Here is a 16,482-nt window from a genome sequence, read left to right on the forward strand (position 1 = left end):
CTGTCAGACAGGTTTGAGGGTACCAGTTTGACAGTTACTGGTTGCTGTTTCCAACTGACAGTACAGGGGCCCTAACTCTTTGATAGCACTTAGAGCGGCTGTTCTATCATCAGTTGTGTAATATCGGGATGTTTGTAGTGTAACACTGTTTTCTGATGAAGCTTGGCTAGGACCCCTATTTATCTGGAAATCTCGGCTCGTATCGTCTAGTCCTTCCCTTAGGATTGTTACATTGAATCCTGTATGCTGAAAGCAAATATCGAAGCTGCAGGCGGGAAGAAAAACAAACACGTGAAACTCTATTCTACAGAATTGATTTCACAAACCTATGTACAAATGTTTTTACAAATATCATTCAGTTCTTAGTAAGTTTTTCAAAGTCTCAAATCTCTTCACAGACAGCGTAAGATGGGTGGATGAGGAGTAGAGGAAGGGTCGGTGGTCTCTATACGATCTGTTCTCCCCGAAATCAAAAGCAATCTCTCGAAAAACTCTTCTTCAGTCTTATATATAGTGAGGTATGTGGATGGGGTGGAAGACAATGTTATGCTTCAAGTTTCCTGTCATCAACTTTAGCTGCAAAATATATTTCTCTGGTTTCAAACAATATCTGTTTTGACATGAAATAAAATATGTATATTTATATTCTCTATTTTAAATCCTCAGGGTATCTGGCGTCACCGGGAACGATTAGCATAGTTATTGACCCCTCCTAGACCCTCTAGGGGATTCTAAAGCTCCCCAATGAGGGATTACGTCACAGTAGTGACATGTCGCGCATGGAAAGGCACCCTGCACTCATCTCTGCTGGACATTCCCAAGGCCACATTCCTGTGGATGAGGAGCCGGCTGATGGTCTACTCGTGTTGCATTATGGTGGCTATGCACATCCGTTTTGCCTAGTACCTCAATTTAGATCTGAAACTACGAAATAGAATGAAATGGCAGCTCAATCCAAAAAATGTTCAAACCAGACACACACTCACGCCTCCTTCCTAGAGGCTTGCATTTACACATATCCGAGGACTTAGAACTAACAGATGATGTAGAGATCCCCAGGTGTAAGAACGCTTTCTACTCTAATAGCTTCTTCCTCAGAACTACTAGACTTTGGAATTCTCTTCCGGGTTTCTGCTTCCCCAACTGTACTGACATGCAGAAGTTCAAGTGTAATGTAAACAGACATCTTGCTGCAAAACTCACTACATATTAGCCATGAAACTTAAATCCATGATAGTAGCCCCCTACATCAAAGTGGCAATGTGCCTTGTTTGGTTAGAAAATGTAATTAAAAAAAACACTGGTAAAATCAAACAGGAAAACCATGTAAGAAAAATAAATTCATTGGACTTAAGGAATCGGAGTCAGATAAAAAAATTCTGACTCAGACTCCGTGTACTCTTAGAAATCCAACTCCGACTCCAGCTAAAACCTCCGACTCTTTCCGCCTCCGACTCCGCAACCCTGCTTAAAAGTGCTAATGTTATCATTTTGGAGTTAAAGGTGAGACTTCAGTGGAACAGATGGTGCAATATACACCAATGTGTCAAAAGTTTGTCATGTTTAATTGAAGTTATATTAATAATCTTATGGATGCAATTCAATGGGTGATTTTTCTTTCTGTCCTATAACTGTTGACTCCATAATGGGCCAATTTTATTCAAGTGGGAGAGATTTCTGTGAGAAAGTTTATTTAAAATTTTGACTGTCATTTGAATTCGTTTACAGACATAGGTTATTTGGAAATCTATGCAAATGTAGTTTATGGCATGTTTATTCAATGTTCTGGATTTTGAATTATATTTTTCTCTTCTATTTATTTCTCCATCACTCTATTTCCCAATATTTGCAGGTGTTTTGTAAAACTGTACATGGTCAAACATACGTAGGTTAACTGACATTACATATTTCATTTTGACGTGTTGAATGTCATCTTTGGAAATGAAAAGAAAGAGTTTAAAGTTGAAGGAATGTTATGAAATGCATGTACCAAGTAGAGTGCTCAGGGACTACTGGCCTTGCAACAGACTGTTTGATGCTGATGTTAAATAAGAAATGAAGCAGAGTCATCATTAAAACAGAAGATGAAGTGTAGATTGCAGGGGATTTAAAAGATCAAATGATTATATGTGGACATACAAGAAAAAAGAGAAGAGATTAAAGTTAGCTTTTCTTCTTCCCTGATGTCCAAGAGAACAGATTAAAAAAAACAATGCCTTGCAGTTTTTTCCTTAACTTGAATCAGACCAACTAAGGTAAACTTTAATAAAAAAAGTTATTTTTGCTAATACAGAGTTTGAATGATCATTTTACAAACGGAGAAACTATTCAACACAAGCAACATGGTTATAATCAATATAATAATGGCACAGTTCAATTCAATACAAAACAATGACAATTATATGAAAGCTAAAAAAAAAAAAAATTCAATCTACAGGTAAAAAATAAAGTATTACCAATAATTAAGTATAAAATATCCTTTTTTGGAATTCCTTCATTCACCTTCACTTATTTAATAGTCTGGCTGTATTCGGTTTACATCATAGATAACTTGACAAGCAGCTCTCTCCATTCTTCTCTCTTTCCTCTGATTTCATTAGAGTTGTTCAACTTTAGGTATATTGATTTCAATATGTTGTCCTTACATTACATTTGCTGTTTTCCAGTCATTCACCTCTGCTGTCATGATCCATACACACATACCAAAATATGGACATGTCTAGGGAATGTGCTTGATCTTTGAGCTGAATGCAATATGCCTATAATTACAGATGGTATCTATCCTGGGCCTGACTCTCTCCCTTATTTTCATCAATAATCTCATTCTAAATTCACTCAATGACATATACACCATTTATCGCAACTATTCAAAGGCCAGCAATAATCAAGATCTCTCTGAGTCTCACTCGTCTAACCTGGAGCACATGGTGCAATGGGGCAAAAGGTGGCTGGTTAATTTTAAAGCATCTAAAACCAAGCTTCTATCTTTTCACTATCAAGGCTCTGATTCCCATTTATCCCCGGTTGATATGGATGGTTCTTGTCTAAAAGAAGCTCCCTGCTTTGAAAAGCTTCTGGGTCTGACCTTACCTCCGGACCTAAAATGGAAGATTTGCATCGAATCTGTTGCCAAGGTCAGCAGTAAATTTTTTGTGCCATTTTACCACTCCTAGAGGTATCTCCCTCCTGACACAATCCTCTACCTGTATAAGAACCAGATACATCCTAAAATGTCATTTGAGTGACACTGATCAAGAAAAAGTATATCCAGTTGAATCAACATGAAACAATCAGAACTGAAGTCAATGTAGTGTCTTTTGAGTTAAACTGAACAGGAAAAAGAACATTTAAATCAACATTTAAAAAAAGAAGCATAGGACATTATTTGGGTATCATATGATAGAGGAATTTGCTCTAATTGACACTCAAACTTGATTACTCAGGTGGACATGATTCTGAACAGCTTAAATGCATTGATTGAAAGCCCATAATACAAGGATTTTCTGATTTAATGGTTTAGAAACCATGATCCAACTGTCCAAAAATTATGAACTGCACGGCACGATTATATGGTATATCCTGAAGGTATAAATAAAAAGCATAATATCTTATTCCCACTGACTTTTTGGTCAACTGAGTCGACTCTACACTACCCCTAGTCACAATTCATCCACACATACAAATGAAAGAATACTCTTATCATGATCAGTACTATTCTACTGCACCTTTTCAATTAGATCTAAACAGGAAAGAGAGGGTTAGATCTTGCCTCAGCATGATAATGAGCAGAATATTATGCTTCAAATGAAAATGTGACCATTTCATTCATATCTGAATGTTACCTTACATCTTTCCTCCAAATTTTAAGCTGTTGCTATCTGCGAATCAAAAGATAATGGCCAAATGTTGTTTTTTTTGAAAAACTCAAATGTCCAAAACTTGTACATAATTAAGATTGCTGTCCAAATGTCCATATATGTGTCCATAATCTTTTATTTTCGACTACTTTTTGTCCATTTTGACTGTGAAGTAGGGGTCCATATCCTTTTATATGATGTAATTTGACATTATGGGCTGTAATGGGTCAATCCAAGTCCTTTTTCAGCTCTAGATATTGATCATAACTTAAGATTAGATTGTTGCCGAATTCACCAAAAAAATCCTTAAATTTTTATAAAAATGCCAATGTTGAGACTTTAGTGTCTGGAAATGTCAAATATGCCGAAAGGTTTAATTTGATTTTTGTAATTTCCAACCCAAAGTCACTTTAAAAATCCAAAGGAGAAGTCTGGCAAAGCACCAGTTATGTTTTTTTCTCAACAAAATATTGTCCGAAATAAGCTCTAAAAAAGTGCTGCAGCATCACCTAAAATGGTAAAAATAAGGTACTTCCTCTCATTTGCCATCTTTCTAACCATGATTTTTGGATTCATTGCCCTCAAAACCTTGTCTGTGTAAATTTTTAGCTCCAAAGCTTTATTTTTTGCAACAAAAATGCAAATTTTGTAAAACGCCGAGGGTCAAAAATTCTACGTCATGACATGGCAAATTTTGATTTCCAGGCCGAAATCGACTGTGAAAAAAAATATGTTCCTCAAATCCAACTGGGCTGAAATTGCAGATTTCTCTTAGTTTTAACCCAAACTTTGTATGGTGTAAATATGAAAAAAATCCAAGAGGGGGGGGGGATGTCGGGCCTGGATGAATTGGGCTGGAATAACCCATAGGAGGCTAAAAATGTTATATTACAACTACTACTCATATTAAACCATAATTGTCCACAAAAATAAAACTCTGTGCCATTGGAAAGGAATGAAGGATATTGAAATCCTGAGGAGGCTTATTCCAAAGAAATACAATGGCTATTATCAGCAAGGACTCTCCTATAAACAGCTGTTGTAAGAATGCAAAGAGATTATCAACAGTGATCAAAAGAAGTGGAAAGTATTGGATATCTGTGTGGATTTGTAACTCAGACATCATCTGTTTTTTTGGCAATAAATAATCATTGAGTAGTGACTCATTTCAGAACTTGTATTGAATAAATAATAATAATAATAATAATATACTACTGGGTTCAACATTTCACCAATTAAAGCCTTTTGGATGTCTTTCTGGCTATTATCTGTTAATATATAAAGATAAGGCAAAAGTCGATCAAAATGTTATAGTTTGCTTTTGTAATATTTTTATATGAAGTTAAACATCAGAATGATCATTAAAATTGCAACTTAGCATTTTTTTTTTAATCAGGATATGCTTTTTATTTTGTAATGGGATTTTTTTAATTCTAATTTTAATTTATATTTTATTCTAATGTATCATAAAGCTTTCTTTTTTTCTGGATCTGTTTCTTATTTTGATTATGATAACTTCATTAATTTATTTTCTTGCTTCTTCTCCTTCAGGAAGCCTATGGCAAATACATACAGTGCTTGATGTCACTTGTAAACACTTTGTGGCACAATTACACAACTTCAGGTAAGCATCAAATGTGGAATCATTGTCTTTTTTTAATCTTAAATGAACATTTTAAGATTTTGTGTTCAACTTTTGAATTTCCGTTTAATTTAAAATGTTTTATTTGTGGTTTCCATATTTGATTTGAGCATATGCATATATTTACAATTTCTCCAGAAGATGGCTAAAGTTAGGCAAAAGTTTGAGAAAGAAATTTTAATTAATTTTAGATTCTGCTTACATGATTTCTATCAGGATTGCAGGTAGCATGAAAAGCAGACAACAGATAAACACAATATGTTTTTTTAAATTTTTTTATTACATTTTCACCCCAAACAAGGCACATTGCCACTTTGGTGTAGGGGGCTGCTATCGAGGGCAGCAACTACTGGGGCACTATGTTGGGATTTGGCAGCAAGATGTCGGTTCACGTTGCACTTGAACTTCTGCATGTCAGTACAGTTAGGGAAGCAGGAACCTGGAATGGAATTCCAGAGTCTAGCGGTTCTGGGAAAGAAACTACTGGACTAGAAAGATCTTTTACATTTAGGGATCTCTACTGTGTGGGGGTGGGATTTAGCTGCCTGTCGGGTTTGTCGAGGGTGTCTATGTCGTGGGAGCACAAGTGTCTGCAGTTCGTCAGAGCATTCACCATTAAAATACTTGTAGAACAGGCAGAGGGATGCAACGTTTCGTCGATGGGACAGAGGCTGAAGCTTAGATGCCAGTTCAGGGCCTATCAGATTGGCGACTCTTTTTTGAACCTTGTCTAGGAGCGAGAGACTAGTAGCAGATGCACCAGCCCAAATGTGACAACAATACTCCATACATGGGCGAATGGTGGCCTTATAGAGGTACAGGATACTTTCAGATGTCAGTAGTTTTCTAGCACGGTAGGGAGAGCCTACCTTTTTCGGAGCGGCCCTGGCAATGTTTTCAATATAATTGTTCCAACTCATGTTTCCTGTGAATGTTAGGCCAAGCAGTTTGAAAGATGTACTCTCAGACTGGGAGTCACTGGCCATTACTATTGATGGCAGAGAAGGTTTCTTGTAATTATTGAAGGAAACCAGTTTAGTCTTGGCAGCATTGAATGTGACCATTCATTTATGTCCCCATTCCACTATAGATTGGAGGTCATCCTCTAGTGTTTTTGCCATTTCTTTAGATATGTGTTCATTTGTTTTCCTGTCATGCCTGTTATAGAGTGTAGTGTCATCAGCATATATACCCATCTCAGAGGCAGTTTTGTTAGGGAGGTCATTAATAAATATTAGGAACAATAGAGGTCCAAGGATAGACCCCTGAGGCACTCCCGCATTTATATCACACTGTTTAGATGTATGACCGTCGAGGACAACTTGGATTTTTCTCTTATCTAAGAAGGATTTAATTATGTTAAGTATTCTACCAGTGATACCGTATGATTTAATTTTCCTGAGGAGACCCTTGTGCCATACCCTGTCAAAAGCCTTAGATATATCTAGAGCTACCGCTCTGCCCTCCACCGCTTTGTCCAGTGACTGGTATATACGTGCAGAGATTACAGTGAGGATGTCAGCTGTGGAACGGGCTTGTCTAAATCCATATTGCTTGTCAGTCAGAAGTTTAGCATCTGTAAGGTGCCGAACTAGAGCATGGTTAATTATGGTCTCAAATATTTTGGCGAAAAGTGGGAGGAGGCTAATGGGGCGATAATTTACTGGGTCAGTTCTTTCGCCAGAATTCTTGAATATTGGTACCACAGAAGCAGTTTTCCAACAGCCCGGAAAGCATGATTCATTAAGGCATTTGTTGTAGAGTTTGGAGAGAACTGGAGCTACTTTGGCTGAGCACTTTTTTAATAGCACAGCTGGGATGAGATCAGGTCCACATGCTTTTGAAGTTTCAAGGTTTTTTATGATAGCATGTACCTGAGCAGAGGTGATTTTAGATCGTCTAGCGTGGTGTCTGTCCGCAAAGGAAAGTGAGGCAGGGGGTGGTTGGAAGGGTCCAGTGTGGAGTTCGAGGCAAACCGGCTGGCAAGCATATTAGCCTTGTCGGTTGCTGAGCAAACAACCTCGTGATTGTTGGTTAGTGAGGGAATTGTTGATTGCCCATTATTTACTACACTGTTGTAGATTTTCCAGAAGTCACGATTTACTAATTTTTGTGCTTCGATGCGTTTTTTAGTCGTTTCAGTAAATTCTCTCTTAGCTGTCGCTATTTCTTCTAGCTTCTATATACTTCTGTTTGTTTTAACTGGACTTATATCGGTTAAATCTGCGGTATGCATGGTGCCTTTGAGCAATGGCAGTTGCGCAAGTCGAAGTAAACCATTGAGGAGAGTGGGGCTTGCTATAAAATTTCCGCATGGGAACATGTACTTCAATTGCTGTTTTGAACCATTCAGTGGTCTCATTTGCGCACTGTTCAGCAGGAAGAGAAAAAATATTTCCCCATGGGGCATCTCTGATAAGATCTCTGATGGCTTCTCAGTCAGCCTTTTTATAATATCTGGTTGTTTTGAGCACTGGCTCTTCAGTTTTGGGTCTAGAATTTAGGGCGATTTCTACCATCATCACTGCATGATCAGCGTTGCCGAGTGTAACATAAAAACATTTATTTTCTTGTTGCATTAATTAAGTTCAAGTTAATTGTTAACACAAACCTAAATCCAATATTTTTGCAAAACTACTAAATACGTGTGTAGAGTTTTTATGAATAAAATTATATAAACATTGTAAGGAGTCTAGGCAGATTGATCAAGAAAGGTTTTTGGAGTCCTGACAATGACATCAAAATGTCCAAATGTTGATCGATCCATGTAGATTCCTTACAATGTTTATATAAATTTATATATATATATAGAGATCATCATGTAATGACTAGATCACTCTGACGTTAAAAGCATTTAAAAAGAATAAATGTTTAATTTCAACTGTATCTCTTGCAGTTGTTGGTAGCCGAATGGTTTGGGTCCTTGTTAATGAAGCCAGACATGACTTCTGTTGCCAGGGTTCGAATCTCTCGAGTGGCGTTAATCGTAACACCTTGCATTGATGATTCCTGAAAGGATGAAACACTAGTGTCTGTAGGTATTTAATAATTATAGTAAATAATTATGTCAGCCCCTTTAAGAAACTTATTTCTTATCATCGAGCACTTTAAAAGGGTACAATATTGTAGCACTTCTTTTACAGCCAAGCCTGGATCTCTTTGAACTTGTGGGCCGGTGCCGAGTCCTGCTGCCACACCCAAGGTCTGCTAGCAGCCACCTGATTGCACCAGGGGACCACCACACTCTTCAGCACATCCATACACTTTGGTGTTGACTTTCAAGCTGACTTTGAAGATGTGAGGTGGTATGGTCCTCACTTGAAACCACACCAAAGACCATAACCATGGCTGGAAACTTTGTTGCACATCCCTGCATGGCATGGAAACTTGGGCACGTCCCTGTAATTTGTGGCAATCCAGTGATGCATTTTGAGAGTGCTGGCAATGGTACTGTTATCATAACTTGGATTGATAGAAAGCATGAGTTGTACAGCGGCGCATCTCTGATCTCGCTTGTTGAACATTGTGTCACATTTAGACATGATAGAAAGCTCCTATCACTCTTGAGATTCGTACACAACTGGCCAACTAGTAGATGGTCTGCAACAAAAAAAAAAAAAAGAAAACCGGTTTTCATCAAACAGAAATGGAATCATGTCGTCTTTTCTAAGGCAAAAATTTATTGTTCCACTCTCTCTCTTTCTATCTCTCACTATATATATATATATATATATATATATATATATATATGTAAATTAAAAATTTACAACAAATTTATTATTCGGCAAAAAATACAAAGATTTAAGTTTTTCCTTTATTTCATTGAATCTCAATTAATGGCTCATATCTTTAGAAATTATTTAGTAAAATAATATTTATATAAATATTATTTTGTTATATATATATATATATATATATATATTATTTTGCTAATTAAATTTTCTCCAAGTATATTGAGGCATTCATTGAAATTTCATGGAAAAAGGAAAAAAAACTTTATATCTTTGTATTCTTTGTTGAATAATAAATTTTTTGTAAATTTTTAATTTACAGAATCTAATTTCAAATTTTTACTTATACAGTAGAACCCCAGGATACGGTGGCCCTAGGATACATTTTTTTTTTTCAGTTTACGATGTGGAATACAATGTTTTTTCAGCCCCCAGCTTACAGTATTTGCCCCACTTTACAGTGTTATTTGTAATGTTATTTGATTATATATTGTACTGTATTTTGCTGCTAATTTTTAATACTCTATCCCGGGGTTCTACTGTACTATTGTTCTATCTTGTATATTGAGCTTTTTCATCTGGTTAGGATTTTCTCATAAATATTGATACTAATATATCGAATTTATGTTTACAGTATTATACAATCTGTAATCTGAAATTATTTTAAAAATTTTCTTTAATGTGTATATATATATATATATATATATATATATCTTGCATTGTGTTATTAATTAATGTTGAATACATTTTTTCTCTTTGTCTTGTGTTTAAAGACTAAAAGTTTTTTTTAATATATATATATATATATATATATATATATCACATTTTTTTTAGATATTTAAGGAACCAGTGAATAAAAATCCATGAAACTTTCAGAAAGTGCTTACAATACTATTCAGCTACTCCAGTCAGAAAAGTATTTAAAGCAGAATTAGCGAAACTATGGCAGAAGATAGGAATATCTGTTGATTTCAGTGTGTCAAGTTAATAACGAGGTTGAAAATAAAACACAATATACCCATACCTTGTTTATTAAAATAATTTTCAAACATTAAATGAACTAGGAAAAATGCTTAGAACACAATAACTACATAGCAATTTCTATGTCGACATAATTAGGGGATATGCGATCCTTTTTTTTTTTTTTATTTTTGAATGACTTGTAAAAGATGTTGGTCCACAGAATTCCTCGCAATACCTCTTGGAGAGCATCCCATAACTCATCTTTACTCTTAAATTGGCGTCACTTCATGATACTACAAAGGTTCTAAATTGGGTTCAAATCTGGTGAATTTGCAGGCCACTCCATCTTCTGTAGCCAGAAAACCTCAGCTGTTGTAAATACTCTTTGCTTTTGTTTGCTGCATGCGAAGGAGCATTATCCTGCATAAAAATAATGGTTCTTCTGAACGTCAACTTTTTCTTCTTCAGCCATGGTTCAAAGTGCTCCTTCAGAAAAGCTATGTAAGCATTTGACATCATTTTTATGCCTTCTGGGACTCTCCATGGGCCAACTAAAGTACCTCCGATAATACCAGCCCAAATCATTATCTCACCTCCACCTTGTTAGTGCCTTTAAATGCTGATGATGATAGCGTCCATCTAGGACCCATCCCTTGCTCCAGCCATCTGGGCCATCAGAGTGACACGCACTTCATCCGTGAACAAAACTTTGGAAAAATCCGTTTTCATGTTGTTTTCTGCCCATTTCAATCGGTTTTGTATGTGACGTTGCTTTAATGGAGGCTTTGTTACAGGTTTACCAGACTTTGCCACTTCTTTCAGAAGGTGACATCGAGTTCTTTTTGAGACATTCTTCAATCCGGCTTGGTCAAAGACTTCTCGACTTGTCTGCCCAGGAGTCTTAACAACTTCACGTTTAATTTGGAGTAGAGAACAGCGTGAAACAACTCTAGATTTACTTTTATCAGCTCTCTTTTGTACTTTTGTAGGGTTCTTGAAAGAGTTCTTCACGGTTTGATTGTACTTTCTTATCATTTTCGATATTTTGAGGGTAGTTTTAACTTTTGTTAGCTGTTCTGTAATAGTAATCTTTTCAGAACTACTCAAACCACCTTTACAACCCATTTTATTGACGAAACAAACTGGCTTGTTAATAATTTGACACACCTCAAATACCGTGGATTCAGCAATTATGATGGCAAGTTGTTTATATTGCGCGAAAGAGTACTAAAATTTCACAGTACGCGCAGCTCAGCATTGCCAACGTTTCTGAAGCTTTTGATACAAAACTACCGGTAAGTTTCTGAAACTGGTAAAAAAAATGTTATCTCATTAATAATTTGACACGCAGTGTGTGTGTGTGTGTATATATATATATATATATATATATACACGGTGGGGGTCAAGAGTTTGCAGATCTATTTTTTCTCAATTTCTTTATTAATTTTGCTTTATTTTTCATTTTGGACTCTTCCATCATTTGCTGGTTGCCATTCTGGTTTGTTCCATTACTCTATTTTACGATAAAAGCCAGAATTTAATAATAGTTCGACATTTTTCACTTTTCAGGTGAGCCAAAAGTTTATGCAGCTAATCTTAATTTATTGATAATGGCTAAAGGAAAGATGTTGACAGATAGGGAGAAGGGTGAAATTGTTACATTTCTTGCTGCAAAGAAGTCTACATTGGAAATTTCGAAAATTTTGAAATGAGATCATCGAACTGTGAAACGTTTCGTCATTGACGGCAAAGATGGAAGAAAAAAGCATAAAAGTGGCAGACCAAAGGTGACCTCACCACGGGATATTAGAAAAATCAAGAGGAGTTTGCTAGCAAACCCACACAGCACAAGCAAAGCTATTTTCGACCATGTAAGAGGTTCTGGCATCTCTAAAAGGACCCAAAATCGGATTTTGAAACAGATAGCCAACCAGAGAACACAGGCAAAATGTCCTCCTTTGAGTAATATAAATGTTCTCTGGACTGACATGGCCAGAGCAACCCTTGACAGCCCCGACGGTTGGGCCAAGGAATGACTTCTTAAAGGCAATAGCCCACGCTTGCGATTCAGACATCAACAGAGAGGAGGATGAGGAGGAGGAGTGATGATTTGGGCTAGTATTATTGGAAGTGAGATTGTTGGTCCTTTTCTTGTACTTTGACTGTGTCAAAATGAATTCTGTGAACTACTGCAAGTTTTTCGAAGCAAATTTATTGCCCTGGTTGAATTCACAAAATGATGCTCTCAATAGCAATATACATGGCCGTTAAAACGCTTTGGATAATCACAGATTTCAAGGGGTTTCTGCTAAAATAGTCATATTTTAAAAACCAAAGCACTTTAAGTCTTCAAAATACCACTGTTTTGTTCAGAAATGAATATACTTTCAAATGGATTAGTAAATAATAACATACATTATATATTTTTAGAGTTTTAAGCAAATAAAATGATAAAAATGTGAACATCATAAAACTGCATTTTCGGTAAGATTTTGTAACGACCCCCCCCCTCCCTGATTTCTAAACATTCGTACCGCGTTTCTGTTAAAAAATTTTTAATGAAATTTGGAAATTAGCCAAAAGAGATGTCATTTTTAATAACTTCGAGTGTTCGAAATTCATTTGACCACTCGTTTTTTTGTTGTGTCAAAAAAAGATTTCAAAATGATGAGTATTGAAAGTTTTGAAAAAAATTTCTTTGGACACTCACTATTAAATAAAACAATCTTTTTACTATGTTTATTCGTTAAAAAGATGATTGGACAGTGTTTTCTCTAGTGGTACGTAGCAATTTAAAAACATAACATCCGAAAAAATTGTTATGAATTTGAATCAATACTTCTGTAGTATTAGTGATAGTAGTAGAATCAGCAGCGATAATATGGCGTAAACAGACGTTTGTTTTTGTTGTTTATTTTTATTCCAAATTGATTTTTTTTTTTAATTGAAAATCTGGTTATAAAAAAATTCTTACATGTTTAGTTAAAGCTATTTTGTTATCAACCATACAAATATTTTTAAAAATTAGGTAGTAGTACATTTTAAAATATTCTAACAAGCGAAAATGTGAAATATGATGTTTTGGTTCACGTGTACGAACGGTACACACACTTCTAATTTTCGTCCCTTAGAAAATGTTTTCAGTGAATTATTATCGAATGGAAATTAATCTACCCGATTATTAAAAAAAAAAAAAAATAAAAATAATCAATATTTAAATATTTGTAGGAGGTGCTCAGTTAAAAAATAACAATGGTAGGAAAGACATGAAATGTAATTAAAAATCAAAATAACATTAATTCAAAATTTTTAACAATTTGTTAGCAAAAACTTGTTTTTTTTTTTATATTTAAATAGAATTTAAATACTTGATATTTTTCCAAGCATCATGTTAGAGGGACGTCACTTTTTTAAATAACATTTATTTTTGTCTGTTTGTCATAATTCTTGTAAAGTTTCACAATGGGTATCAAACACCCTCTTAAAAAAAATGCTTAATTCTATGTCTAATCCTAGGTACGAGTGGCAAGCCTACTCCTAAAAGTTTTAGCCTTAACAATAACGCTAAGTACAAGTGGCAAAGCTCCCCACTAAACAAACTTCCTCTGTGAGCTCATATAAACGTTAAAAACCAAAAAATAAACAAAAAAAACATAAAAAACGTTTAAAGAAAAGTGCACATGATTACCTCCCCCCAAATAAATTGGTCAACTGTCCTAAAACGCTAGTATCGTCTTGAAATGGTGAATTATTTTACATTTATGTGAAACCAACCCTCACTCTAAATTCTAAAATTGTTTTTGTTTTGTTTTTATCAAGTCTCCAGGATGTTCACACATAATTTTCCTTAGCCCTATCATTAATCCAAAGTCAGTGCGGCAACCTCCCTACCTTCTCATAATTGCACAAAGACCCTCTTAAAACCATGCATAATCACCTTTTAGAAAACAAACAAACAAACAAAAAAAAAACACCCAGGATTTATCTATCATAGGAAAAAAAGGGGGGGGGTAACTGCCCTAAAACGCTCGAATGATTCAAAATGAGAAATCATTTTACATTAAATTCTAAAATAATTTTTATCTTTTATTAAAGTTTTTCAAGTTGTTCACATGCAATTGTCTATAAAGGTAGAATCACATATTTTGGACGGGTGGTCAGATGGGGAGGGGTAACAGAAGGTATTAATCTATAATAATACCAAAGAAATATTGCATTATATTCATTTTTAACTGATTTTAGATTTCGATTTCAGTTTTTGGCACATAAAATGCATTACAACTAAACTTTGATTTCTCTAACTTCTTTTCTTTTAATGAATACATGGCATTTTTAAGCAATCGCAGCATATTTATGCTCATTTACTGCAGATTATTTGGAAACCATTCATTTCTGGAGATTTTCAATAGCATATTCAGATTCCTTGCACAAAAATACACTTATATGGCAAATTTCATTGCCTAGTCTTGTGTTTTAACAAAGATATAGCATTTTTACTGAAAAAGTAGTGCAAAAAATGTGGCAAAATGCATAAAGAGGGGAAAATATCCAAACACGCAGGGCATAAAAATAATCATAACTTCCTTGATTTTAATTGGATTTAAAAAATTTTAAAAGATTCTTTCTTAACTTATCAAGCTCTTTCTATATATACCAATATTGAAATATTTTAAGCCATTTAAATTTTTTCATGTGTATTACTACCTCAACCAGAATCTAATTATTCAACAAGACAATGCCTCAAGCCATGCTTCTCGGTTCACAAAAACTTGGCTTTCGGACAAGGGGATCTCTAGTGAACGTCTGATGGACTGGCCACCTCAGAGCCCGGATTTGAATCCGATAGATAACCTCTGGTCGATTATGAAGAAGAAGGTTTACAAAAACGGGCATCAATTCCATAGTAAAAAAGACATTTGTGAGAGAATCAAGAAGGTATCTTCTGAAATCACACCTCAGCATGTGCATATGTTAACATCCTCTGTTGATAGGAGGCTGATTGATTTGATTAAAAATGGAGGAAAGCGAATAAAGGGTAAAATAGTTTCATAAATTCATATTGTTCTGTTAATTGTTATTTGAGTAATAACTGTTGTTTTCTTGTAATATGTTATCAATATATGGTACTATAATCATGATGACACAATTTTTCAAATTATATCATGTTTAAAAATGATATTTATTGCGGATAAATGAGTGCTTGCAAACTCTTTTGGCCCATATTCCTTCCTGAAATCATTTAAAGATCCATACCCCAATGAATATGATTATTTGGTTTCCATTTCTATGAATTTACTTCATATATTTGCATATCAAACAGTGAGTAACATGGAAAACATTGGAAAATATTGAAGCATAAATTTATCAATTTATACAATTTGCAAACACTTTTTGACCCCCACTGTATAAGAACAAGTAGTTAATAAAACATGTTAAAAAACACTTTGAAAAAGAGTTAAAAACATATTTAATTTTAAAAAGGAAGCACAAGATAAGTGGATAGTCCTTAATCCGCGGAGTTTCAAAATACTTTCCTTCTCATCAGAGGGTAGGATTTAGCAAAAAGCGGGATCGGATTTTGCTTGCAAAAGTATTTGATGAAACTACAAGTAAGTCATAGATCTTACTTGGTAACAAATAGTGAAGCAGAGGGAATATAGTGAAGAAAAAGGTGATTCCACGTGAATACATATATATATATATATATATATATATATATATATATATACTTATACATAAAAGGTACTTTATGTGTGTGTGAGTTTGTTCCCTATTGACTTCAAAATGGCTGGGTTGATTTTTTTAAAATTTTACATAAATGTACTTTATGTGCCTGGAAGTGTTCTTAGATATGTTTTGTATCTGAATACTTTTGATAAGTATCGAAAACCAATAGTTGAAAAAATTTGATTAAAGAAAGAACAGTCCGATTTTTACCAAAGTTAACACCCTTATATCACAAGTGCATTTGAGAAGTTTTATCACTGCACAAGCAGAAGGACTAGTAGGTTTTTTAATAAGACAGTAACGCATTCAAAATGAATATTTCTATTGAGCACAATTGGACCATGATATTTGACTTTGCATTTTAAATTTTAATTTAAGTCATTATATAAAAATCATTTTATATAATCAATAGTAGGTTCTCTACAGTGCAATATAGACTACATTGTAAACCTTCCTCCCAATGCACCATGTTGGGGTCCTAACTAGAGCAGACAATTGATTTGATTGTAAAAAGAGTGATTTTATCAATTTCGATGACAATAAAAGTATAGGCAGGTGGAAC

At 34.7% G+C, this 16,482-nt stretch overlaps 1 protein-coding gene across 2 annotated transcripts in view; it reads left to right on the top strand.

Annotated features, from left to right (window-relative positions):
• Positions 1-16,482, top strand: part of LOC145242809 (VPS9 domain-containing protein 1-like) — an 86,777-nt gene that overhangs the window by 13,058 nt on the left and 57,237 nt on the right. For both annotated transcript variants that reach the window (XM_080105947.1, XM_080105977.1), the window contains exon 2: positions 5,409-5,481. In XM_080105947.1, the coding sequence (XP_079962073.1) occupies positions 5,409-5,481 (73 nt within the window). The remainder of the gene's footprint in view (positions 1-5,408; positions 5,482-16,482) is intronic.

The sequence above is a fragment of the Euprymna scolopes genome, chromosome 1 (assembly GCF_053919585.1).
Source record: "Euprymna scolopes isolate OS-2025 chromosome 1, ASM5391958v1, whole genome shotgun sequence".
Taxonomy (NCBI): Eukaryota; Metazoa; Mollusca; class Cephalopoda; order Sepiida; family Sepiolidae; genus Euprymna; species Euprymna scolopes.